Genomic DNA, 25,201 nt, shown 5'->3' with positions numbered 1-25,201 from the left:
AACGTTTCACCGAAGAAGAAAAATCCAAACGACCCAGCTGCACTTATTTACCATTTGGAGCGGGGCCAAGGTATTGTATAGGTAAGTAAGTGAGTATGTACCACAAATTACAAAGTAAGGGTAAGGTGCCCGAATGTCGACCAGTCGCCTAAATCCGACCACAAGCCTATCTCGCCCACTAATGCCTTGAAAATTCGGAAAAAAATATTTTCGTATGTATTTTTCACAGAAAAAACGATTAAGACCAAAATCACAACCCAAAAGCCAAAACTCGCGAAAATATAGCTAAAAAACGAAATTCAAAAAGTCAAAATTAACTTTTCCCGCAACTTCAATCGCCTGTTGCGCAAATGTGTGATTTCTCGTGAAAAAAGTTTTAATTATTTTTTAAAGTACAAAGTTCGACGAATAAAAGCCGATAATCAGTTTTTGGATCGATGAAAGGTAAGTCCGATAAATTTTCCATCAAATTTATTTTCATCGAGTGCCCTAATTCCGACCACCAATGATTTGGCTATATATTTGAAATTTTTATTTTCCTGGATTTTCGAAAAAAATGCCAAAACGTAAAAAATGGTGTGCTGATGCAATGAACAAAGCTGTAAAAGCTGTAAGAAAACGAGAATAAGGGTATTTAAAAGCATCTAAACAATTTCCAAGTGTTTCAAATGGGGACATGAGATTTGTGATACGGGGTCAGAAAAATGTAAAAAAAAATTGAATATTTGTTCCCCTTTGCTTAAATAATTAATTGCCTTTCTATTTGTGTCATTTCAATTAATAAACAACGATGTTGACATATTATTTACCATCTTTTTTTCAATTTTTTTGGGGTGGTCGGAATTAGGATACCATTTTTGCGATTTTCAATTTTCTCACTTTTTGGAAAAAACGCCATGAAAAATCAGCGGGGGGGTTTTAGGTTTAGTGACTTTAGGGCATTAAACTAGAGGCATGTGGCTATCATTTGAGCCATTGTGCGCGAACCTAGGTCAATTACAGGTCTTTTTATTCCAAAAATAAACTAGGTGGTCGACATTCGGGCACCTTACCCTTAATCTACTCCTACAGAAGGCCATGGAAACTGTAGGATTTCAATGGAACCATATTTGAAATGGAATATGATCGGAAAATATGTACTCATGTTACAGGGTCCAATTTCGGGAAAACGATGGTGAAAGTTGGTTTGATTTACGCTTTAAAAAATTATTCCTATCGGGTATCGCCAGAAATGAAGTTTCCATTGGAATTCAATAAAAATCTCGGTTTATTGACACCGCGTAACGATATTCTATTGCAACGAGTAAACATTTAATAAATAATCGTGTACCTAGTCTATGTTGACAATTGAATGAGTACATAAATTAATCATTTTTAGGTTTAAAACGTTCTAATGTAATAAATAAATGTATGAAACGTTGGCAATAGTATCTTTCGTCATTATCGAAGGAAACATGATGAAGTGATGAGAGGAATATTTGAAGAAGGATATGTTGAACCTTCAGTAAATCGTCTCCTACCTACATAAAAAGATCATATAATAGGTACAGAAATAAAATTTTAAAAAAATAAGAAAAGAAAAGCACTATAGGGTCATTCCACGTCAATTCGACCAAGAAGTGGTTAGGGGGGGGGGTCGGCGATTTTTTTGAAATTTTTCCTGTAGAGACAACTTTTGAAGGGATGAATAATGGCGCAAATCGCAGCCCTCTAGCCACGTGGCTCAGCCCCATGGTGTCACGGGGGGGGGGAGGCAAAAATTTTTTTGGGGTGTTTTCAACTCAAAAGGAACCACATATGTGAATTTCAGAAAATTCCGAGACCTACGTTTTTTTTTCGACCCGCCCCAATGTTAAAACTCAACTAAAAAATTATTTTACATTTGAAATTTTCATTTTCATCTCATTTTGCTATAAAACCGATACTAAGTAATGGAAAACGCTAATTACACGAATACAATATTGCAGGCTAATCATGAAATAGCTCGGATCGAGTTTGGGATGCTTCTCCAGTTATTGCCTCGTGTGTTATACGAGGCGAAGTGCGACGACAACTGGAGGATATGGCTATCGCAAGTCGCATTTCAAAATATGTATGTATGTAGTTATACAAAACATATGTAAATTCGTTCCCATCAATGTATTTACCGGTTCTTGCAAGTTATTATTAATGTATCTACTTAGGTAGGTATAGAATTGATTCTGTGTAAGTATAATAAAAACTAGAAAACACGTTTTAAATTTCATAGACCAGTACTACAGACTTAATCGTACGAGTACATACACTATTACGTATTTATAACGTTTACTTATGAATTTATGATAATACCTACCTAGTTTTTAAAATTGTTGTCGAACTGTGATTTTTTAAATTTTTCCCCTAAAAATCGTGTGCATGAAAGCTAACAATAAGAAATAAGCATGCATCATCAATTTATCAGGTATGTTTTAAAAAAAAATCAGTTTTGTAATTTTAAAAAAATTTTAAATTATCGATTTTAGTATTCATTTAAGAATGCACTTTTCCAAATTGAAAAAAAACTTTACTCAGGTACTTGACGAAAAATTGAAATTAAGTAATTATACGTTTCTTATCTCAAAAATTGTTGGGGCAAACAGGTACCTATACCATTTTCAATGATTGAGTGCAAGTTATACGTTGAATTTGATTATGAAAACGGATACGCCAACAGCTATGGAAACCAAAGGTGTCTCGATAACGTGGAAAAATCTCACCATCAAAGTTGATCTCAAGACACAGCATATGTTTCGAAATACTACTCGTACTGCCAAAGAATTAATTCATAATGGTAAATATTTTTTTTTATAACCTCATTGTATAAAGCTTGTATAGATAGATACTATAATACGAGTGAATTAGAATACAGAAAAAAATCATATTTCATTACAACCACAAGCAAAAGTGGGAACTTACTTAAAAGAAAAAATATTCGTAAGCAATTCAATTACCTACCTAAATGATGACGAATTTTCACTTTGAGGTTATAAAACATGTCTCAAATGCTAGAAAAAATGTAAGCATTTCTTATCAATATGGATTTATTATAAACTTTTTCCAGTTTGTGTGTTATTGTGCCTAAATTAGGTTCAAAAAACTTTCTTTTTTTAAAGATCTCTAGGTAAGGAAAAAATTTCATCTGTTCGTCTTTCGTCTTGTGTCTGTCGAAAAAATGGATAACATATTTCAGCAATTCCAAATTCAAAAAAAAATTGGACAAAATATCAGAAAGTCATTTTTGAAAGTTTGATAATTATAATTTCATTGACCCTCCCCCCCCCTTCAGTCTGACATAGACTTTTCCTCTCAAATAAGTTTTCAAAAGTCTGGCATAATGTAGGAAGGTCAAGATTTTTTTCGCTGTCAAAAGTCTACCTCACACCGTTTGATCAGTTTTCTTCCAAGTTTTAAGAAGTCTGATACAATGTCAGAAAGTCAACGATGTTTTTTTTTTGACATATGTAGATGATGTTTTTTTTGGGGGGAGAGGGGGGCCTTTCCAAAATTTGTGTAACGCTGATCCGCGTCACGCTGACTTTTGAAAACAAAAAAAGGTGATCTTCGAATTCATAATATTTTGTCAGACTTTCAAAAATGGAAAAAAAATTTGATGAATTCTCGACATAATTTCAGACTTTTAAGAAATCATAAATATTCGTGCAATATCTGCATACTCCTTACTCCAATACGAAACTCAAATAATTCCTACGTAAGTACTCACGTATAATTATTTTTATTTCTAGTGAACGGATATGTGAAGCCGAAACATTTGGTGGCCATTTTTGGAGCAAGGTAAGAAATGATAATGATTTTAATAAAAAATGATTTATGTATTATAGGAATATTTTTTTTTTAATTTTTTATATGTACCAAGTATTTTTTATTTTGAATAAAGAGCATATTATAATAAAATTTTAAAAAATCTCAAACGCATATAGGTATTTATATTGTATTTTTAGTGGATCAGGAAAAACTACCTTGATGTCAGTGCTAGCAAATAGACAGTCAGGTAAGTAACACAAATTGCATACCGTAGGATCCAGCAGGATTCAGACCATAACACAAATAGCAATTTTACGCAGGAGATTTCAAAGTGATTGGAGATATACGAATAAATGGCCACAACATTCCACCTGAACTGCTGAAGAGAATTTCGGGATTTGTTTACCAACACGATTTACTTGTTCATACATTGACTGTTTCAGAGCACTTGCATTTAGCGGTAAGGACATCTAAACGGCTTACTTAGGTACCTATCTTGGAAAGAAAAAAATCGTTTAGATGTCATTTTTGTTTTTAGGCACAAATAAAATTAGATAAGAGAATCACCACCGAATGTCGTGAAGCATTGGTGAACGAAATATTAATGGACGTTGGTTTGACAGAATGTGCAAATCGTTTGATCGGTACTTCAAATGACGAAGATGGAAAGGTACAAGTACATTTTGATCGGATCTGATTATTGATGGTAAATTCAGATTTATGAGTAGATGGTACTTAACTCTACAGAATTGAAAATTTTCATTTCAGCTCAACTTATCAGGAGGTGAACGTAAACGGTTGTCTGTAGCCACAGAATTATTAATCAAGCCAGCTTTGCTATTTTGTGACGAACCAACCACAGGTACCTACCTAGATTTAAAGGTACCCATTTTATATCAAGAGGTACCAATTTCAAAAAATTGTCAAATCGTACCACCTCAATTTTGTTTACAGGTTTAGATTCATTTAGAGCTCTAAATCTCATGACCATTATGCGAAATATGACCGATCAGAAAAATAAAACCATAATTTGCTCAATTCATCAGCCTAGTGCGAAAATATTGGACCTGTTTCATGAAATAATATTGTTACATGATGGAAAAGTCGCCTTCAGTGGAACCACTCATGATGCTTTGGAATTTTTCCAAAGGTTGGTCAAAGAATTCTCAAATTATAATAAAAGCGAATGGTTTTTATTGTCTTTCCCAATGAATTGGTATTTTTTTAAAATGTTGTCTTCAGTGTAGGTTATTCCTACAATAAAGAACAAAATCCAGCTGATTATTTAATTCAAAGTCTATTATCAACAGTTCCTGGACGTGAACTCGATTCCAGCGATAGAACTAATGACATTTGTTTGAAGTTCGAAAACAGTGAACATTTTAAAAATACGTGCGAGCGAGCTGATGATCAAGACTACCATGAAATTGTTCGTAATTTCACTATGATGTATTATAAGTTCAGAGTTGATGTTCTTATAATTATGACTTGAGAAATTTTAAGAGTGAATTTTTAATTTTATTCGCAGGAAAAGCTCAGTGGATTAGAAGACGTGTAAATGATGTTATTTTCTTCGATAAAATCCGTAGAAATGTAGGTACTCAATCATAACACAATTACAAATTTCATGCATTTTCTTTTCAATTTCAGCGAACATATTTCCTGGCTTCATAAATTTTATTTAATAACTTATCGTGAAGTACTGGGTATCGTAAGAGATCCATCTAGACGATATATGGGGTTCATTCAGCAAATGGTAACTAAGTACATTACTTTACCTACCTAACTCATAAAAGTTGAACCAAAATTCTAAACATACCTTAGATGAATTCAGTCTAAAATTTCTTAAGACAGTGAAATTTGATTTTTCAGGTGATTGCTGTAATTATGGGAATGTGCATGAAAACACCTAACGTTTTGGATCAAGAAAGCATTCAGTCAATCAAAGGAGTGTTATCAATGCTAACGACCGAGAATTTCTTTCCTTACATGTTCACAAGATGGCATTTCCCAGTAAAAATGCCCATGTTTAGGCGAGAATATTCTAACAATATGAACACGCCACTAATTTTCTATCTATCGACTTACATTTCTTTCGTAAGTATGTACCTACCTACCTAGGTATACCTAGTAGGAAATAAGGATAATTTTTCGAAAATTTTGGTTCAATATAGTGAATCATTCACGAACGAATTGAATAATTTTTGGTGAATCATTCCCAAACGAATCGATTCATTTACTTAATTTTTAGTGAATCATTCACGAATGAATTGATTAAATGTTGGTGAATCATTTGCGAATGAATTGAATAATTTTTCAGTGAATGATTCGCGAACGAATCGATTCATTTACTCAATTTTTGGTGAATCATTCACGAACAAATTGAATAATTTTTGGCGGATTATTCGCGAACAAATCGATTCATTTACTTGATTTTTGGAGAATCATTCACGAACGAATTGATTTATTGTTGATGAATCATTCGCGAACGAACTGAAAATTTTTTCGGCGGATCGTTCGCGAATGAATTGAAGAATTTTTGGTGAATCATTCGCGAGCGAATCGATTTATTTACCTCATTTTTAGTGAATCATTCACGAATAAATTGATTAATTGTTGGTGAGTCATTTGCGAACGAATTGAATAATTTTTTAGTGAATCATTCGCGAACAAATCGTTGCATTTACTTATTTTTTGGTGAGGTGAATCATTCGCGAACAAATCGATTCATTTACTTGATTTTTGGTGAATCATTCACGAATAAATTGATTAATTGTTGATGAATCATTCGCGAACGAATTGAATAATTTTTTGGTGGATCGTTCGCGAACGAATTGAAAAATTTTTGGTGAATCATTCGTGAACGAATCGATTTATGTACCTCATTTTTTGAGAATCATTCACCAATAAATTGATTAATTGTTGGTGAATCATTTGCGAACGAATTGATTAATTGTTGATGAATCATTCGCGAACGAATTGAATAATTTTTGTTAGATCATTCCCGAACAAATCGATTCATTTACTTAATTTTTGGTAAATCATTCACGAACGAATTTAATAATTTTTGGAATTTTGGTGGATCATTCGCGAACGAATTGAATAATTTTTCAGTGAATCCTTCGCGAACGAATTGAATATTTTTTGGCAGATCATATTCGCAAACGAATTTATTTGTGTGAGTCCTTCACGAACGAATTGATTCATACAAATAAATTAAAGAATTGATCGATTCGTTGGCGATGGCGAATGATTCGCTAAAAATGAATCTATTCGTTCGCGAGTGGTTTTTTCAAAAAATTGATTAATTCGTTTATGAATGATTCACGGAGTTCCCTTGTTAGCTTGAAAATATATCTGAGTAAAATTCCTGCATTGGCCTTTCATTTCCCATCCTAAAAATTGATCTCTGCCTTTTGGCCCTATTTATGAATATTGTATGGGTTCCAGAAAAAGGCCAGAGTTCATTATTAATTCGATAAATAATTTCTTTAGCTTCCGAGATTATTGTTGGATCCAATCATATTTACATCTATAGCGTATGAATTGTTCGGACTACGTAAAAGTTGGTTCGCATTCCTTGTAACCATCTCAATCAATGTTCTACTCGCTAATATATCAGCTTGTTTTGGTAAGTTGAGCAAAGCAAATCAACTAATTCAATTTCAAATAAGTAGATACCCCTACTGACTTATAATATGTATAGGTAGGTACCTAACTACATAAATGAAGAAGATGCATGTTTATTTTTTATTTCTCAGGAACATTCCTATCACTGGCAACGAAAAGTTCAGCGGCGGCTGATGGCTGGTCGATGGTTGTCTTTACATTAATCTATCCATTCAGTGGTTTTACAATGAATATGAGATCAATCCCTGTGATATTTTTATGGGTGCGGTATATTTACTGGATGAGTTACACTCTCGAATCTTTGTTAATCGTATACTTCCAAGGAGTAGAATATATTCAGTGTTCAAAGACACCAGATGTGCCATGTTTTAAGACTGGCGATGAAGCATTATACTCTATGGGATTCGATAGCGAAAATTTGCAACGAAACATAATCGCGATGTGTTGTATTTACTTAATTTTTCATGTGCTTAGTTTTATTGCGCTGAAGATCAGATTATAAGTGAGCAACCCTTAATATGTAGATATATGTAGGTACCTATACTTAAGTAACTATAGACGATGTTATTTTCTAAATAAATATGTACCTATTTGAAGCGCGCACATTAAGTGATTCACTCCTAAAAGTAATGTAGGCTCATCTAGTTCCTGCTTATAATGAATTTAAAATCGAGCCCCCCCCCCCGCCCATTTGCTTTGAAATTTAGGTAAGTGCCTATTCTCAGGACCCCGGGCAGATATATGATGATAGACCCCATTTCTAGAGCAGAAGCTATTTTTAGGTTTTTGAGAGGGGGTGGTGTTGACTAAAAATTTGTCGATGAAAATGTTATATACATAAAAAAATATATCAATTTTTCCAGTTTAATAAATATATGCGAAGAGTTTATTTTTTGGTTTTTAAACTTCTCCGATCGGCTTAGTTCGTCAAAAAAGAGAAGATTTTGACCAATGGTAATTCTAAATTCAAACAACAAAACTTTGAATTTCAAATACCTACTTACCAATAGGTACGTGCACCTATACTGATCGACGTCCACCGTTTGGCATCAAAAATAAACTTCTCAATCGTTAGATATACCTAATCATTAAAATTACATTCCAAGAAACATGTTTTATAAGTAAAAACTATACCTGTATGTTTAACTCCATAAGATAGAACTGATCATAACGACTACTACAGGTATAGGTAAGGTAGGTAGTCATCTAACGTGTTTGCAACAGTTGTGTAATAGTTGTTTATTAGGTACGTTTGTCGAGCCGCGCGAATTTGAATCTTTTTTATCATCAACTGTGCTGGAATATGGACTGAAAATAAGGTAGATACTTTTTAAATAAAATTATTAAAAAGTTAGTTTTGTAAAATCTTTATTTATTCGGATAAAAGTGTGGAAATAAATGATAAATTATACTGAATTGGGTTCCCAAAACCGGATATTTCTCTTGCTGTAAGTACGTCCAAGTTATCTGCTAACAAGATGTGTGCTCGTATTTTTCTACGTTCGAGATGATAATGAATGGCCTTGAGATTGAAATATTAGGTACCCGATACTGGATACGAAAACTTTAAATGAATAAAATTTGACATCTTGAGAATTATACTTACTAGTAAATTTGGCCTGATCTTAAAATTTATTTGACCAAAGCACTAATAGAATTTTAATCATAGGTAATATAATTGACTTTTTGTGCCACCTTAAAATTGAAAGAAGTACCTAAATCTGTGATAAAAATTTGAATGTGAATTCCAGATGAATAAAGGCCCAGTACCTAATAATTAATATTTCTAAAATATGCTGAAAACTAAACAAATCGATCAACATTAACGACGTTAAAAGAGCCACTCAATTTGACGCAGATGACACTAAAGAATAAGCCAAACGTTATGGATACCAGAGGCGTCTCGATAACATGGAAAAAACTTACTGTCAAGGTGGATATCAAGACGCAGCACATTTTTCAAAATTCCACTCACACCGTAAAAGAAATAATTCATAATGGTAAGAATCTTCTCTTTGTAGTAAGTACTTTCCCAAAATCACAACGATACAAAAATATTTCAAAGAGTGATTTATATTTTTAGCGAATGGATATGTGAAACCGAACAGTCTAGTTGGCATTATCGGTGCCAGGTAAGAATAAACCATTTTCTAGCCTGCACTTACCTAAGTACACATTATTTAAGATCAAAAATAAAAGAGTAGGTACAATGATTTTTTTCTGCTCTATTTAATCTGTGTGCCTTTACAGTGGATCTGGCAAGAGTACCTTGATGTCAGTGCTGGCAAATAGACAATCAAGTATGCAACAAAAATTGCCTAAGTAAAGTACCTACCCAATAAATACATTTGGCTAGATTTAAATTAAAGTAGCAACTTATTTTACGTAGGAAATTTGAACGTGAGTGGAGATATACGACTAAATGGCCAAAGGATACCTTCTGGATTGATGAAGAAAATTGCAGGATTTGTTTACCAAGATGATTTATTTGTTCCTACATTAACTGTTGCTGAGCACTTACACTTCGCGGTGAGTGTCTTTGCGTAGGAGAAACCATTAATATTGGAATTTGGATTGGATTTATATAGATTTTTACCTAATCTAGTGCCATATTTTTTGTTTAGGCGCGATTAAAATTGGACAGAAGGATTACAACGAAACAATGTGAAATATTGGTGGATGAAATACTAACAGATGTTGGATTGGCAGGATGTGCAAATCGTTTTATCAGTAATTCGAATGAGGATGAAGGAGAAGTAAGCATAAGTGAAATTTGATAGGATACCTACTTATTTAGATGTTGTGCTTTGTTTAGTTAAATTCCTGCATTACCTAACAACATTATTTTGAATGGAAAAATTCCAGTTGAACATATCTGGAGGTGAACGAAAACGATTATCAGTGGCTACAGAATTATTAATTAACCCAGCTTTGTTATTTTGTGACGAACCTACCACGGGTAAGTAGCTGGAAAATCTTGACTTTGCCAAGTGATTTCATACCAAGCATGCATTGATGGACCCTTTTAGGCCTCAAGTTTATCCGAATTTTCTCGATTTTTTTTTTTGTGAATTTCTTCTACTGATGAGGTTAAAGAATCACTATTATTTCGTCCAAAGATTTTCAAAATTTTTTGTGTTTTTGTATTTTGTATTTTTTTTTTTAATGTGGCTCTTAATGCAATTCTACCGGAGGAAAAGTAGGGGTTTCAGAAATATACCACTGACGCGAATTTCAGCTGCTAAAGTTCATTGCTCGATTTTAAGAGAATTTTTTGAAATTTCAAATTGGATCATTTCCCATGAAAAAAAATGAAGGTGGTCAAATTAATTTAAGAAAGGTAAAATGTGGCTTATAATATGGTTTTGACCTCTTGAGTCGATTGGGGTACGTTTCGAGATATTCTGGAGCCTGTGAGGTATTTTCGGGCTTCTTCAGTTTTCGAAAAAAATGCTGTTAGCAATAAAAGGTTAAAATGGAATTTAGCGTCTGTAAACTCAGATTTACTGCCTTTGTGTGTAATTGCAATCTTTTCGAATTTCGATCGACATTGGCATAAACTTTCAAAATTCCTTTGTGCCTGTTCAAATTCAAAATTTTTTCTAGCAATGTGGGAATTTCTAAAAAAAAAGTTTAAAAAATTAAAATTAAGTTTCTATCTTGTATTTTTGACCTCCTGCTTCGATTGACGACAATTTCAACTACATAAGTATAGTTCTGGGATCTCCAACAGACTTCTTTTGATTTCTTCAGTTGAAAAAAAAAAGAGAAAGAAAAAAGCTGTACTTCACTGGGATTAGAATGAAATTTAGCACTTTATATCAAAATCCTAAAATCTTTTTTGCTGGTTCCAATTCAAAATTTTCTCCAGTGATTATATTTAAATTGAAAAAAAATGTTGTTCGCGAATGTGAAAACGAAAATAACTAAGATAGGAGATTTTGGTTTTTTTCCCAATTTTCAACCTCCTAAGTCGTCAATTCGAGTTATTTTCACTCTATTTAGGTACAGAATTTTTTCAAAAATCGGAGAATTTGAAAATAATTCAGCTGGAGGCTTTAGAACGGCTGGAATCCATCATAAAATGACTCAACAGATTGAAAATAAGGTACAAATCAGATTTCAGCGTTTTGCAAATTTTTCTTTCCTTTCTTTCAAACTTAAGTACTGGAGAAAATTTTGTGTTTGAATCAGCGCAAACGGATTTTGAAAATTGGTACCAAAATCGATCAGAAGGTTAGCAAATATGATGAACCCTGACTGGATCATTGCTGAGAATTTCATTTCGAGCCTATTTATGAAATTTTTTGGAAAACTGGAGAGTTTAAAAATCTGCTGGGAACTTTAAAACAGTTAGAAATCATCACCAGTTGTCTAATTCTAGTGGATGAAAATGGAATAGATACTTAAACCCCAACTTTCAATTTTTCACGTTAAATTGATTGAATAGGTACCCTACTTTTTTTTAGAGAGAGAGAGAGAGAATAAACCGAATTCAAAATTTCAAAAATTCGCCAAAAATCGAAAAAACCAATTTAACTTCCTAAAATTAGCGCTGGTGATGAATTTTGAATTTTTTTTTGGGGGGGAGATTTTCTTCGATCTTGGCTAAAAAATGGGATACCCTTTCAGTAAGTCTAGAAATGGTTCAATCGACGGTATGAGCTGGCTACCCTGTAGTTACTTCAAAATTCACAAAAAAAAATAGGTAGGTATTCCAAAATTTATGCTATTTTGTTTTAGGCTTAGATTCATTTACAGCGTTGAAACTCATGACCATAATGAGAAATATGGCTGATCAAAAAGATAAAACGATCATTTGCTCTATTCATCAACCCAGTGCAAAAATATTCGAGCTGTTTCATCAGATTATATTATTACACGATGGCAAAGTTGCCTTTAGCGGTACTACCGAAAATGCTGTTGAGTTTTTTCAAAAGTGAGTCAAAATCTCAGTTGATAGTTTAAATGGAATTTATATGTACTTATTTCCTATATGATCGTTTTCAGCATTGGTTATCCCTTCAATGAAGAACAAAATCCAGCTGATTATTTAGTTAAAAGTCTATCAATAGTTCCTGGACGTGAATTAGAATCTATAGAAAAAGCCACCAAGATTTGTACGCAATATGAAAAAAGTCAATATTTCAATTATGTATACGAACAAATTGAGCTGGAGCGTCGTGAAACAGTTCGTATAGTTACTTCATAAATGCAGATTAGAATTAAATAAAATTACTTAAATATGTATTCAATTCAATTTTCAGGAAACATTCAGCGGTCTGGAAAAAATGTAAAACGTTTGGATAATACTTACTCAGGATTTATACCTACCAACTGTATGTACTAACAAATTTTTTTAATCACAGAGAACATATTTTCTGGCTTCACAAGCTGTACTTGTTAACCTATCGAGAAGTGCTGAGTGGCATAAGAGATCCATCAACGCGATATATGAATTTCATTAAGCAAATGGTAAGCAAAGTGAACTTCTAAAAATGATATTTCTCCAGTTGAAGGGGGGGGGAATAATAAATAAAATAATAATATAAAACGTTTTATTTTGTAGGCGATAGCCGTTTTTATAGGACTTTGTTTTAAAAAAACCACCGTTATGAATCAAGAAAGTGTGCAATCAATCAAAGGAGTCATTTTAGCAATGGTGACTGAAAATATCTTTCCTGCTTTTTTTATCGTAATGGGTCATTTTCCCAGTAAGATGCCGGTGTTTTTACGAGAATATTCAAATAATATGAACTCGCCACTGATTTTTTATACATCAAATATGATCTCCTTGGTGAGTATGCAAAGTATAGGTACCTACAATAAAATTAGTAAAAAATAAATCTCACAATTTATTGGAAAGTCAAACAATAAAGAGTACCTACCTAAGTATTTACTGCTCATTTTTGCCTACACCTTTCCCAAAATTAAAGTTGAAATTTAAGTCTGTTCAATAATGGAACTTTTGGTTTATTTGTGATTATTAATTCGATGAATAATTACTAAGATTCCAGGATTGCTGTTGGATCCAATTTTATTCGCAGTAATATGGTATGTTTTGCTGGAGCTACGTAACAGTTGGTTAACTTTCCTGGTTACCATATCAGTCACCACTTTAGTTTTTAATATATCGGCTATGTGTGGTGAGTTCAATGAAAGTAAAATATCCAATTGTCAATTACCTATTTACTTTAATGAACAACTATCTACTGACTACTGAGGCAATTAGGATTCTCAATCTAACATATGGTGGAAATTTTTTTTTTAATTTTTTTTTGTTTTCCATTCCCTGAAGTGTCAGGAAGCCGTCCTCCCACCCCCCCCCATTCTTTTCAAAATTTATAAGAAATCTGAAAAATTGATTTTTTTTGGATTTGGTCCATTTTCATCAGAAAACTACTGTTGAATATCTTTGACCCCTCCCACTCCAAGATGAAAAAGTAGGACTGGTCTCCTTTAAAAATTCAAAAAAATAATATTTTTACTTTTTTTATTTTTTGAATTTTAATCCTTGGATTTACTCCATCTTTATCAGAAATGCACTATTTAGTATTTTCGTTTTGCCCCTCCCCCCTCCCATCGCCAAGATGAAAAAGTGGAACTTGGTTCCTCCTTAAGTTTCTGAAAATGATTCGATTTGTAGGCAGATTAATTTCATATAGGTAGTTATAATATAAGTGGCCTTAGATTTTCTCGTTTCTGCATTATTATTATTATAGTACATATCATCTAACTCGTTTATTTTATTCATCAGGAATTTTGGCATCGCTGGTGACGAACAGCTACAAGGGTGCTGATACCTTGTCAACAACTTTTGGTGTATTATTCTATTCGTTTTCTGGAGTAGCGATGAATCTGAGATCGATTCCTGTGATATTTGCGTGGATACGGTATGTTTTATGGATGACTTACGCTGTGGAATCTTTGCTGATAGTGTTTTTCGAGGGTGTGGAGAATATTCAATGTTCAGAGGTGCCAGATGTACCGTGTCTGAGAACCGGTCACGAAGTCTTGAGTGGATTAGGTTTTAGTAGTGAGAATTTGCAACGAAATATAATTGCGATGTGTGGTATTTATTTAATTTTTCACTTGATTAGTTTTACTACGTTGAAGATTAGATTGTATTTGAAATTTTGACTCGTGTTATATTTTCTTATTATTAAACGTTATTTGATGTAATCTACATCGCTGATGTGGTTTTTATTTTATCTGCTGCCTGCTCCTGAATCGAATTCATGTGTAAGAAATGTCATAGAACCAAGCAGCAATTAATAATTAAATTGACATAAGCTCAAACCTCCTACATCAATACTTCAAAAATTGGGAAACCACAAAATTTTTAGAGTAAAATGGTACCCAAAATAAAGATCAAATCCAAATCAAAAATTTCATCTGCCTACATAATTCTACAACAAAGCAGTATTAGTGGTTTGAAAAAAAAAATCCTTTAAATTATGGATATTCTTCGAGTCTCTATACAATGTATCAGAAGTTGAATTTCGGTAAACGAGTAGGTAGGTCTAGGTATACTAAACTGGCAACTTCGCCTCTGCGTCGCTGCACCGGTCAGGTTCTTATACTCCTTGAATACATACAAAATTATTCGTACCAATGCATCGTCATTAGCATTACATAATTCAATAAGAAATTTATTGGTAGCATACGTAGATTTTGTTCGTAAAAACAACTATTAAGTTTAATAAGGAATGTAGTACTAGTACCATCAGACCCACTGACCACTCGTCGTTCATTCAAAACACGTTTTTCACTATATTCGTCCTCGTAGTTTTATGATTTAGTCCGCGAGACCGTGACTTTGAAGATTTTTAAATTAAAATAATTTCGATTAGAAAGTTTAAAGCTGAAAATTGGTACGAATATTTTTTTTTAGTATTTTTAAAAAAATATTTCTGTGTGTGAATCTGTTCCAAACATGTGAAAAATTGCAAGAAAACCGGACATTCCACATGTTGCAAGTAAGTAGGTACTTGAGTACTGCATACAATGTATTTTTCCGAACCGAAATCTCTGAGAGGAAGGGGATGGCCAGATATTTCCACCTCTCACGTATTTTCGGACCTTATTCATAGACGTTACTCAAAGATCACTTGGCTAAGTGATAAATTTTGAAGCAATTTTTCCGGGCGTGATTGAATTTTTGAAAAAAATTTTAATAATAAATTGAGAGATTGAACTAGGAAGTGTCGATTCATCATTTTAAAAATATGACATTTTTATTCAAGTAATCCCCAAGTAACGTCTATGAATGTGGTCCTAAGGCTTTTTATAATGCTTACAAAAAAATTTAAGGATTTTTGGTAAAAGCAGAGATTTTTTTCCCACCGAAGCTAAGGATTTTTAGAAATTTGGGTTGGCAATACTGTGCAATGGTTCATGGATCCTCGAGCAGACTAATTCTAATGGTTGATAAAACAAACCACCCTGTCTTGGTACATGCGTCGTTTTATGTGTGTGTGCGTGATTAACGATACCTAACAGTTAGCTGGATAAAAAATTGACTAGGTAAACGTTTTCTCGTGTTTCTAGCTTCGTACAAGATTTTATTAAAATAGAGTGAAATTTGAAAAATATGGAGGATAACCCTGAAGCTATGGAAACCAAAGGCGTCTCAATGACGTGGAAAAACTTGACAGTCAATGTTGATATCAGAACGCAGCATTTTTTTCGGAGTACCACCCATACTGTGAAAGAATTGATTCATAATGGTAAGTATAGTAATATTACTCTGCAAATGTACCTAATTTGAAATTTGCAAAACTGAAAAAAAATGCTGAATATGAAATTGTGAAAATTTCAAAAAAATTATTTTTTAGCACTTGATTCTCATGTACACGAAATAATGCTCCTTAGTCAGAGACAAAACTACCGGTGATGTACTCGAAAAATCTTCAAAAAGTTGGCTAATTTTCAAAAATTAATCACATTTTTTTCAAAATTGGCAAATTTTACGCTTGGATAAAAGTTTTTGAAAAATTTAAGAAATTTCCTCAGCATACAAAAATTAATAAATCTTGAAATTTTGACGACTGCGGTGAAATTTCTCCGCAAAAATTAAAAAAATTGCTACAAAAATCGGAAATTTTATGATTTTGACAAAACTTTGCCAAAGTTTTAGAAAATAGTTCGAAGGTTTTGAAAATTGACTAAATTTGTAAAATATTGAAATCAGCAACTTTATGAATTCAAAAATCTGAATTTGATAATTTGAATTGAAAATTTAGGAAAATTTGATTCGTTGAAAATGTTGCTGAAGACTGAAGTAGATGAAATTAATACCTAATTATTAACTGTGATATACCTACTCAAGCTGGAATTTTGAAAGCTTCTGCCTCTACTTCGTTCGGCCTCATTTGCTTTGATTAGTACATTCAAAATTAAAATGTCTAAAAATCTATGATTCACCCCCCCCCCTCCCTCAATCCCAAAAAATATTGCAAAATATTAAATTTTAAAAATATGAACTTTTTGCATAAAAACATTGTTTTTTTTACTTCTCAAAATACCAATTTTTGGGAGGCTTTTGCCCTCAATTCGCTCGGATCTCTTTGTTTTTCATTTTTAAATTTGATATTTCTGAAAAAAAGGTCATCATTCAAAATTTGAAATCTTGAAATGAAAACAATGATCTCCTCAAACAAAAAATATTTTTTATATTCTCTAAATACCTACGAATTTTCGATAGATTTTGCCCTCGCTTCGCTCGGACCACTAATAGTTTGTTTTTTTCTCAATTTAAATGTCTAAAAAAAAAAAAAAAAACTCAAACACATTATAATTTTTGAACCAAAAAAATTCTAATCTTGAAACCAAAAAACAAATTCTTAGTTCTTACATGAAAATGTCGTTGGTCAACTTATTAAACCACGAAATTTTCAAAAACTTTTGGCTTGACTTCTCCTTCGCTGGCGGTAAATTCATCTCCTTTTTCCGATATGAAACACCAAAAATTTATAACGGAAAATGGCAAAATTGTCATTTATTATGTCTTGTCTATTTTGCTGTAAAAATTCGCCATTTTATTCGACAAAATTGATATTTTATTCTTATGCCAGTCAGCAAATTTTTGGTTCACGCCCCCTAAAGTCTTTGGGTGGTTTTGTCTCTGTCCACAATGATTTTTCAAATTGGTTTGTGAATCTTATTTTCAGTGAATGGATACGTGAAATCGAATACATTGATTGCTATCATGGGGGCAAGGTAAGAATACAAAATGCCTACTATGTAATGCACTTTGTACCATAGTACCAACTAATGTATTATACCTGGGTACTGGGTACATTCAATAATAATATTTTATGTTTCTTAACTATATAAGGGAATAAAACGCTTTATTATTTCCTCTCGCATGATGGCTCGAGTGATAAAAATACACGTTTTCTTCCCACCACGATTAGATAAAATTGAATTGAAAAGTCCAAGTTCAAAGGTTGGACTCCTTTTTTTTATTGTGATTTTACTTCCTCCGTTTTCTCTCTTAAGCCCCAACTACATACTGTATTTTTTCTTCATCCATATTCGGTCTATGGTCTAATAATTTAATATGGTCACGTCCTACTCGTATCTAATGTAAGTATGACACTTAACTATACTTATGTCTTTCCAGCGGATCAGGAAAAAGCACCTTGATGTCAGTACTGGCAAACAGACAATCACGTGAGTAATGAATATTGCATGACATATATCTTCACAATAATATGTACGCATTTTGCTAAATTTAAACTGAAATTAGCAATTTTACGCAGGAGAATTTAAAGCAAACGGAGATATACGATTAAATGGCCAAAAAGTACCACCTGAATTAATGAGGACAATTTCAGGATTCGTTTACCAAGTTGATTTATTCGTTCCTACGTTAACTGTTTTTGAGCATTTACATTTGGCGGTAAATATGTAACCTTTTAATATACGTTATACATAGGTAGTTAGGTACCTATCTTAATAGGATATTATGTAAATTATAAACACAGACAAGAAAAATAATTTTTGAAAGATCGAATATGGTTTTTTAAGGATGGATGGGTTTTCCATTTCGCGTCGAAATATAACTTGGAAAATTAAATAATAACTAGGTATACCTACCCACTCAATTAGGTACAAAAATTAATGTAGTCCAATGGAGTGCATTATTCACTCAACGTTCTGAAGTAAATACGACCATTTACACATCGTATTATGCATTTTTGTAATCGTGCATAATTTTATTACTATAGGGACCCTCTAATCTAATAACCTGTCTACTCCGGTTGGGCAGAAAATATGTGGCTCATTACAAGGGCAACTGGGCTTGCCATTTATTCCTCAGAACGAAATTTCGATTTTCAAGCTGTGTTAATTTTTAACAAAATGTTTGAATTTTGACATAAAAATTTGACATTCTATTCATACGAAGACACATGAAAGTTGACACTTCCCTTTCGAATCGATTGTGACCAATTTCAAGTCATTTTAAAACCTCTACCAAATTTTGACGTTTTTTACTTTTATCCAGTAACTTTGAATCACTTCAAAAAGCATTGGATTAAATTTTCAGCTATCAGAACTTCTTTAGTAATTACCTACCTACATCTATGGCCAATTTTTTGTTTAGGCACGATTAAAATTAGATAGAAGAACTACCGCCGAAGTTCGTAGAAAATTAGTAGATGAAATATTAAGGGATGTTGGTCTGACAAAATGTGCGAATCGTTTTATTGGTACTTCAAGTGAAGAAGATGGAAAGGTATGTACAAGCAAATATTGATCGAAATTAATCACGTTTAGTAGGTAATTTAGATACAACAGTAGGTATGTTTTACGGAATTGAACATTTTCAGCTAAATTTATCAGGAGGTGAACGAAAACGATTATCTGTGGCTACAGAATTATTAATCAATCCAGCTTTGCTGTTTTGTGACGAACCAACCACAGGTAGATTTCTAGTCAATTACCTGGTTGACTATTTTTATCAAGAGATTAGACTACCTATTTTAAAATTGTACCTACTCAATTTTGTCTAGGTTTAGATTCGTTCACTGCTTTAAAAGTGATGACCATTATGAAAAAAATGACTGAACAGAGAGGCAAAACGATTATTTGCTCTATTCATCAACCTAGTGAGAAAATATTGAATCTGTTTCATCAAATAATATTGCTATACGATGGCAATGTAGCTTTCAGTGGTACTACCGGAGATGCTTTGGAATTTTTTCAAAGGTTGGTTGATGACTTAATTATACAGCTATTAGGATTAAAGAATACCTTCTTAAGAACGAAGCAATTTATACTTCCAATAATTCTTGAATTGGTGCATTTCAGTATTGGTTATTATTACAACAAAGAACAAAATCCGGGAGATTATTTGGTAAAAAGTGTATCAGTCGTTCCAGGATGCGAATCAGAATCCATCGATAAAGTTGCCGAGATTTGTTACAAATTTGAAAGAAGTCGATATGCAAAATATGTATACGAAAGAATTGAACTGGAAACCAAACAGACAGTTAGTATAATTTTGATTTAATAATCTCACCTAATGGAATTAGCATTTGATTATATTCTGATCACTGAAATAAACTTAAATGGTACCTACCTAATCAATGAATTTAATTTAATTCACAGGAAAAGCTCGACAGACTGGAAAAAATGTTGGTAAATACATACTATTAAATTGCTTTACCTATAATAATTAAGACTACCTGGGTAATTCTCAAAAAAAGGTAAAAATCGTGTACATGGCAAATTTCTCAAAGGTTTTAGCATGAAATTTTATACATTTTTTTTTGTTCCATTCAAGGATCATCCCCCATACATTTCACATATGGTATTGAGATTTTTAGCCCCTCCTTTCATTGGTGTACATTCGATTTTATACCCCAAATGTCCTTCGACTTGGCTGTCACACGCCATGTTTTTGAAAATGAATGTTATAAAGTGTCATGAACTTCATTTTTTTGGGGAAAAATTGACACATTCTCATTATCATAGAACACGAAGGTCCATTATTGTGCAAATTGCAATTGGAATAAGTCCATAGGAAGCTCACATTTCACATTTGAAAACTGTCTCACACTTTTTGCGCAAATTTTAGAGCAATTTTCAATTAATTTTGGTAGCTTCCCATTCCAACATTTTTTTCTGGCGAGTGGCTGCACTGGTTCACTGTCCTCATAAAAATGTTACCCCGAAATGTTATTTTCAAAACCTACGCAATGGCTCGTTCTGATCGTACTTGTCTCTGAAAATATGATATTTCGCAAAATCGGTGTCCTTCGGCTTGCCTTTTTATTTACCCTGATGAACCCGCCAAAAACAATAATTGAGAAAGGCAACTTATTCTACATCAAGCAAAATTTGACATTTTCTCCCTCCCCACACTTCGCCTCCACCCCAACCAAAAAAATGAGTCCAGATTCGAACACTGCGACCTGAAAAACATAAATCGACATATTACTCGATAATACATATAAGCAAAATTTGACATTTTCCCCCTCCCCACGCCTCACCATCCACCTCTAACTCCAGATTCGAATTCTACGACCTCGAAAACATATTAATCGACATGTTACACATCGATGAGGGTCGAATCCTAATTATCGCTGTTTTAGGGGGGCCGGGGTCCACAGTGGGGGGGATTGAATTGAGGCTAACACTAGAACAGGGATCTGGGACACCTATACAAATGATTCCCACTTGAAATTTTCCAAAAAAAATGATTTTTATTTTTCAAAATTATGCACATCAAAATTGACCCTTTTTTTGAGAATTACCCACCTGCCTATCTACTACATACCTACTTGAATGTACATATTTAATTTTATGCAAATATTTTTTCAATCTGCGCAGCGATCATATTTCTTGGCTTTTCAAGTTTTACTTAATCACTTATCGTGAAGTTCTGAATTCTATAAGAGATTCATCAATACAGTACATTCTTATCCTGAAAAGAGTAGTAAGTTGAGTTGCATAAAAACTGCACACTTTGATAAAATGAATTATTAAAATTATACTCGATAATAAATATCATTTTGCAGGTAATCGCTGTACTTATAGGGGCTAGTTTGAGGAAACCTGAAATTTTGGATCAAGCAAGTGTCCAGTCAATGAAAGGAATATTATTTGTGTGCGGCAATCAAAATTTCCTTCCTTCTCTTTACGTTGCATTAAATCATTTTCCAAGAAAAATGCCAATGTTTATGCGAGAGTATTCGAATAATATGAACACACCATTGATTTTCTATTTGTCAAATTTCATTTCTTTGGTAAGTATATTAAACTACCTAATTCAATTGTACTCGTGCCCTTCAATTTTAACGAGGGGACCAAGCTAGATTTAAAGATGATGTCTTATTTCTGTAATCATCATTTTATGACGTATTTTACTTATTACCTACAGCAGCCCATTTTTGAATTGAGGAAAATTTTTTGAAAATAAAAAAATAAAATAAAAATAAAAATGTTATTAGGATGAGCCATTCAACTCAAATTTTACGGAAGGTTCTAAAATAACTCAAAAAGAATTGAGTATGTACCTACCCATTAGGCCGGGTCGAAAAAAAACGTAGGTCTCAGAATTTTCTGAAATTCACATACGAGTATGTGGTTCCTTTTGAGTTGAAACCACCCCAAAAAATTTTTAGGCCCCCGCGGCACCATGGGGCTGAGCCACGTGGCCTCAAAGTGGGGCCATTTTAGCTAAAAATTCACGTTTTTCAGGTTTAAAGCTCCAAAATCGATTTATAAAATTTACGGCTAGCACTCAATTTGTAGAGTTTGAGATGCTGAATCTCCCTGTGGAGTTCATTTTTTTTTCAGTGGTCGCTTACGTCGGCATAAATTCGTTGAAAGTATGAAAATTGCTGATTTTAAGATGTCAGGAAAACGTTTCCGCGAATTTATGCCCAAATGGTGTCTTGTAAGGGGACATATCGATGTAGTAAGTTGTATATGTAGTCGAGAGGTGAAATTTAGAATCATCAATATGCCCTCAGATCGCTGATAGGGTACATGATTCGACTTTTGTGCAACATTTTAAGATTTCATAAATTTGAAAATTTCATCAGATTGTTTTTACCTATTTTTTTCATGTTTTCAAAAAAATTTTCATTTCATTTTTTAAAAATTCAATTTTGAATGACATATGTATCTTGGAAGTACACAAAACCTTTTTTAAAAAATGTGAAAATACTTAATTCAAAAATATGAAAAATTGATAGACCATCAAAAAACGACAAAAATCGAAAATAAATTGAGAAGCATCAACGCGATGCCTAAAGTGGAATCGAAAAAGGATTTTTGTGGTCTTTGAGTTTTTTTTTCTAACTTTTTTAGGGTAATTTGTACCTACTTTGAATTTTGAAAATAAAAACTGTTTTTTTTTGGCTCAATTTTGACAATTTTTATGACACTTTCTGCAGTTTTACAAATCATCATTCAATTTTGAGAATTTCCGATTAATTCTTGTTAGGTACATTTCAATAAACCAAGTAGTCTGTGCAAAATTTTACGCGAATGAGACATTTTCTCAAATTTTTGTGGTTTTTTGATTGTCTTATCATTTTTTCATGTTTTTGAATGATTTTCACATTTTTCAAAAAAGGTTTTGTGTACTTCCAAGATACATATGTCATTCAAAATTGAATTTTTAAAAAATGAAATGAAAATTTTTTTGAAAACATGAAAAAAATAGGTAAAAACAATCTGATGAAATTTTCAAATTTATGAAATCTTAAAATGTTGCACAAAAGTCGAATCATGTACCCTATCAGCGATCTGAGGGCATATTGATGATTCTAAATTTCACCTCTCGACTACATATACAACTTACTACATCGATATGTCCCCTTACAAGACACCATTTGGGCATAAATTCGCGGAAACGTTTTCCTGACATCTTAAAATCAGCAATTTTCATACTTTCAACGAATTTATGCCGACGTAAGCGACCACTGAAAAAAAAATGAACTCCACAGGGAGATTCAGCATCTCAAACTCTACAAATTGAGTGCTAGCCGTAAATTTTATAAATCGATTTTGGAGCTTTAAACCTGAAAAACGTGAATTTTTAGCTAAAATGGCCCCACTTTGAGGCCACGTGGCTCAGCCCCATGGTGCCGCGGGGGCCTAAAAATTTTTTGGGGTGGTTTCAACTCAAAAGGAACCACATACTCGTATGTGAATTTCAGAAAATTCTGAGACCTACGTTTTTTTTCGACCCGCCCTACTACCCATTTTTAAATTATTTTGAGATTTCAAAATTTTTGAAAATTCAAAAATTGATAAACTATTACTTTTGATATTTTGATTTTGGGAAGGAAAAATTAATTATGTATTATCAAACGTACGTATGTTGTTTGGGTGATTTTTAAAATTTAGATTTTTTTAGAATACCTACCTGCCTATCTCTAGATGTTATGAGTTTATTTATGAATTGTTCAGATTCCAGGATTATTGTTCGATCCAATTTTATTTACCGTTATAGCGTACTCACTATTGGGGCTACCTAACAATTGGTTCGCTGTTCTTGTTATCATGACAGTCAATATATTAGTTTTTTTTACATCAGCTTCATACGGTAAGAAACCACACCATAGTTTACCTTTCTACCTACATTATAGCCCAATTCGTACACTTACCATTTCTTATAATTATTGCTTATGTATGGACCAGGAATTCTAGTATCATTATTGGCGCCAAATAACTTGACCATTGCTGAAACTTTTATATTAATGGTCAGAACATTTTTCTACATATTCTGCGGAGTAGTAATGAACATAAGAACAATTCCAGTCATATTTCTATGGATACGATACACTTCATGGGTCACTTACGCCTTTGAATGTGTGATGATCGTGTATTTTGAAGACGTTAAATATATTCGGTGCTCGAAAGCAGCAGATGTGCCTTGTTTGAGAAACGGGCAAGAAGTCTTGAACTCGATTGGTTTCGATAGCGATAATTTACAGAGGAATGTGATTATAATGTGTTGTATTTATTTAGTCCTGCATTTACTTAGCTTTATCACGTTGAGGATTAAATTGTATTTGGGTAGGTAATTGATTTGTGGTGTAGTTTTCACATTAAAGATTTGTTTTTGTGTTGCTCTCATTAGACGCTGGTCTGGTTGGGGATGAGTTACCTATATGGGTTAAGTTAAATGGTAATTACCTGTAGGTATTAAGGAATCCTGCTCTCAAATCGTGGAATTCGAGCAGAACATTTCTGTTGTATTTTCTCCAACTACTTAATTACCAAGGTACTCGTATTTTAAAAATTGCTTCATTATTCAAAAACTGGACAACGGACAAGGAAAAAATTTTCAAAATGAGATTTAAGAAAAAATCTGGTAAAATGAATTTAAAATACTTAGGTAGAGGTAAATTGAAAAAAAAAATTATGAACGTTTACAAATCCTCCACTTTACCCACCAAGTTTGCTTCAATCTACGTATTATATCACAATAGTATTCTAGGTGCTCAAAAAAATGCAAAAAAATCAATTTTGAATTTTTAAAAATTCACCAGAAATCGAATTTGGGCAGCTGAAATTTAAGATTCAAGACCGATCCTCTTTGCAAAAATTCCAGTATGGTTTACGAGTAAATTGGAGGTGGACAAGGACACCTCGAATGATTCCGTTTTTAGTAATTCAACATTTTACGGAATAAATTAAGTATAGGTACCAGCTTTGACACATGGGAATGAAGATCCCCTCCAAAGAGAAAAAAAAATACTCGCCATTCATGTTCCACATCGAGACAGAATAAATCAATTAAATGTAAACACTACGACAAAAA

General features: G+C 32.8%; 3 protein-coding genes and 1 long non-coding RNA gene across 9 annotated transcripts; all 4 read left to right on the top strand.

Moving 5' to 3' along the window:
* The first annotated feature begins 16 nt into the window (after positions 1-16).
* Positions 17-1,420, top strand: LOC135843254 (uncharacterized). The gene is made up of 2 exons (XR_010558288.1): positions 17-81; positions 1,152-1,420. It is a non-coding gene; the product is annotated as an uncharacterized LOC135843254 (long non-coding RNA).
* A 483-nt stretch (positions 1,421-1,903) lies between these two features.
* LOC135843248 (protein scarlet-like) lies at positions 1,904-8,006 on the top strand. Its single transcript, XM_065361066.1, has 14 exons — positions 1,904-2,440; positions 2,619-2,809; positions 3,762-3,810; positions 3,978-4,027; positions 4,101-4,240; positions 4,319-4,450; positions 4,549-4,642; positions 4,735-4,930; positions 5,023-5,209; positions 5,309-5,334; positions 5,431-5,536; positions 5,653-5,877; positions 7,276-7,411; positions 7,542-8,006. Exons 2-14 carry the CDS (start codon positions 2,671-2,673, stop codon positions 7,910-7,912), a joined length of 1,851 nt encoding a protein of 616 aa, XP_065217138.1. The 5' UTR covers positions 1,904-2,440; positions 2,619-2,670; the 3' UTR covers positions 7,913-8,006.
* Positions 8,007-8,579: 573 nt separating this feature from the next.
* LOC135843199 (protein scarlet-like) lies at positions 8,580-14,596 on the top strand. 5 transcript variants are annotated; one of them, XM_065360993.1, is made up of 14 exons: positions 8,580-8,729; positions 9,269-9,410; positions 9,494-9,542; positions 9,661-9,710; positions 9,800-9,939; positions 10,035-10,166; positions 10,276-10,369; positions 12,154-12,349; positions 12,421-12,601; positions 12,678-12,703; positions 12,780-12,885; positions 12,980-13,207; positions 13,421-13,556; positions 14,168-14,596. In XM_065360993.1, exons 2-14 carry the CDS (start codon positions 9,269-9,271, stop codon positions 14,548-14,550), a joined length of 1,863 nt encoding a protein of 620 aa, XP_065217065.1. In that variant the 5' UTR covers positions 8,580-8,729; the 3' UTR covers positions 14,551-14,596. The 5 variants fall into 5 exon arrangements, with proteins under 5 accessions (XP_065217065.1, XP_065217060.1, XP_065217064.1 ...); XM_065360988.1 differs by having other exon boundaries at positions 8,582-8,729; positions 9,162-9,410; XM_065360992.1 differs by having other exon boundaries at positions 8,600-8,858.
* A 534-nt stretch (positions 14,597-15,130) lies between these two features.
* LOC135843247 (protein scarlet-like) lies at positions 15,131-24,516 on the top strand. Of its 2 annotated transcripts, XM_065361064.1 has the most exons (14): positions 15,131-15,389; positions 15,961-16,139; positions 17,583-17,631; positions 18,038-18,087; positions 18,177-18,316; positions 19,022-19,153; positions 19,248-19,341; positions 19,431-19,626; positions 19,729-19,909; positions 20,029-20,054; positions 21,253-21,358; positions 21,441-21,668; positions 23,845-23,980; positions 24,076-24,516. In XM_065361064.1, exons 2-14 carry the CDS (start codon positions 16,004-16,006, stop codon positions 24,459-24,461), a joined length of 1,860 nt encoding a protein of 619 aa, XP_065217136.1. In that variant the 5' UTR covers positions 15,131-15,389; positions 15,961-16,003; the 3' UTR covers positions 24,462-24,516. The 2 variants fall into 2 exon arrangements, with proteins under 2 accessions (XP_065217136.1, XP_065217137.1); XM_065361065.1 differs by lacking the exons at positions 15,131-15,389; positions 15,961-16,139 and having other exon boundaries at positions 17,582-17,631; positions 18,164-18,316.
* The last annotated feature ends 685 nt before the right edge of the window (positions 24,517-25,201 follow it).

Source organism: Planococcus citri, chromosome 4, assembly GCF_950023065.1.
Source record: "Planococcus citri chromosome 4, ihPlaCitr1.1, whole genome shotgun sequence".
NCBI classification, from domain to species: domain Eukaryota; kingdom Metazoa; phylum Arthropoda; class Insecta; order Hemiptera; family Pseudococcidae; genus Planococcus; species Planococcus citri.
Note: the sequence above shows the minus strand (reverse complement) of the source record. Positions and strands in the feature narration are given on the sequence as shown.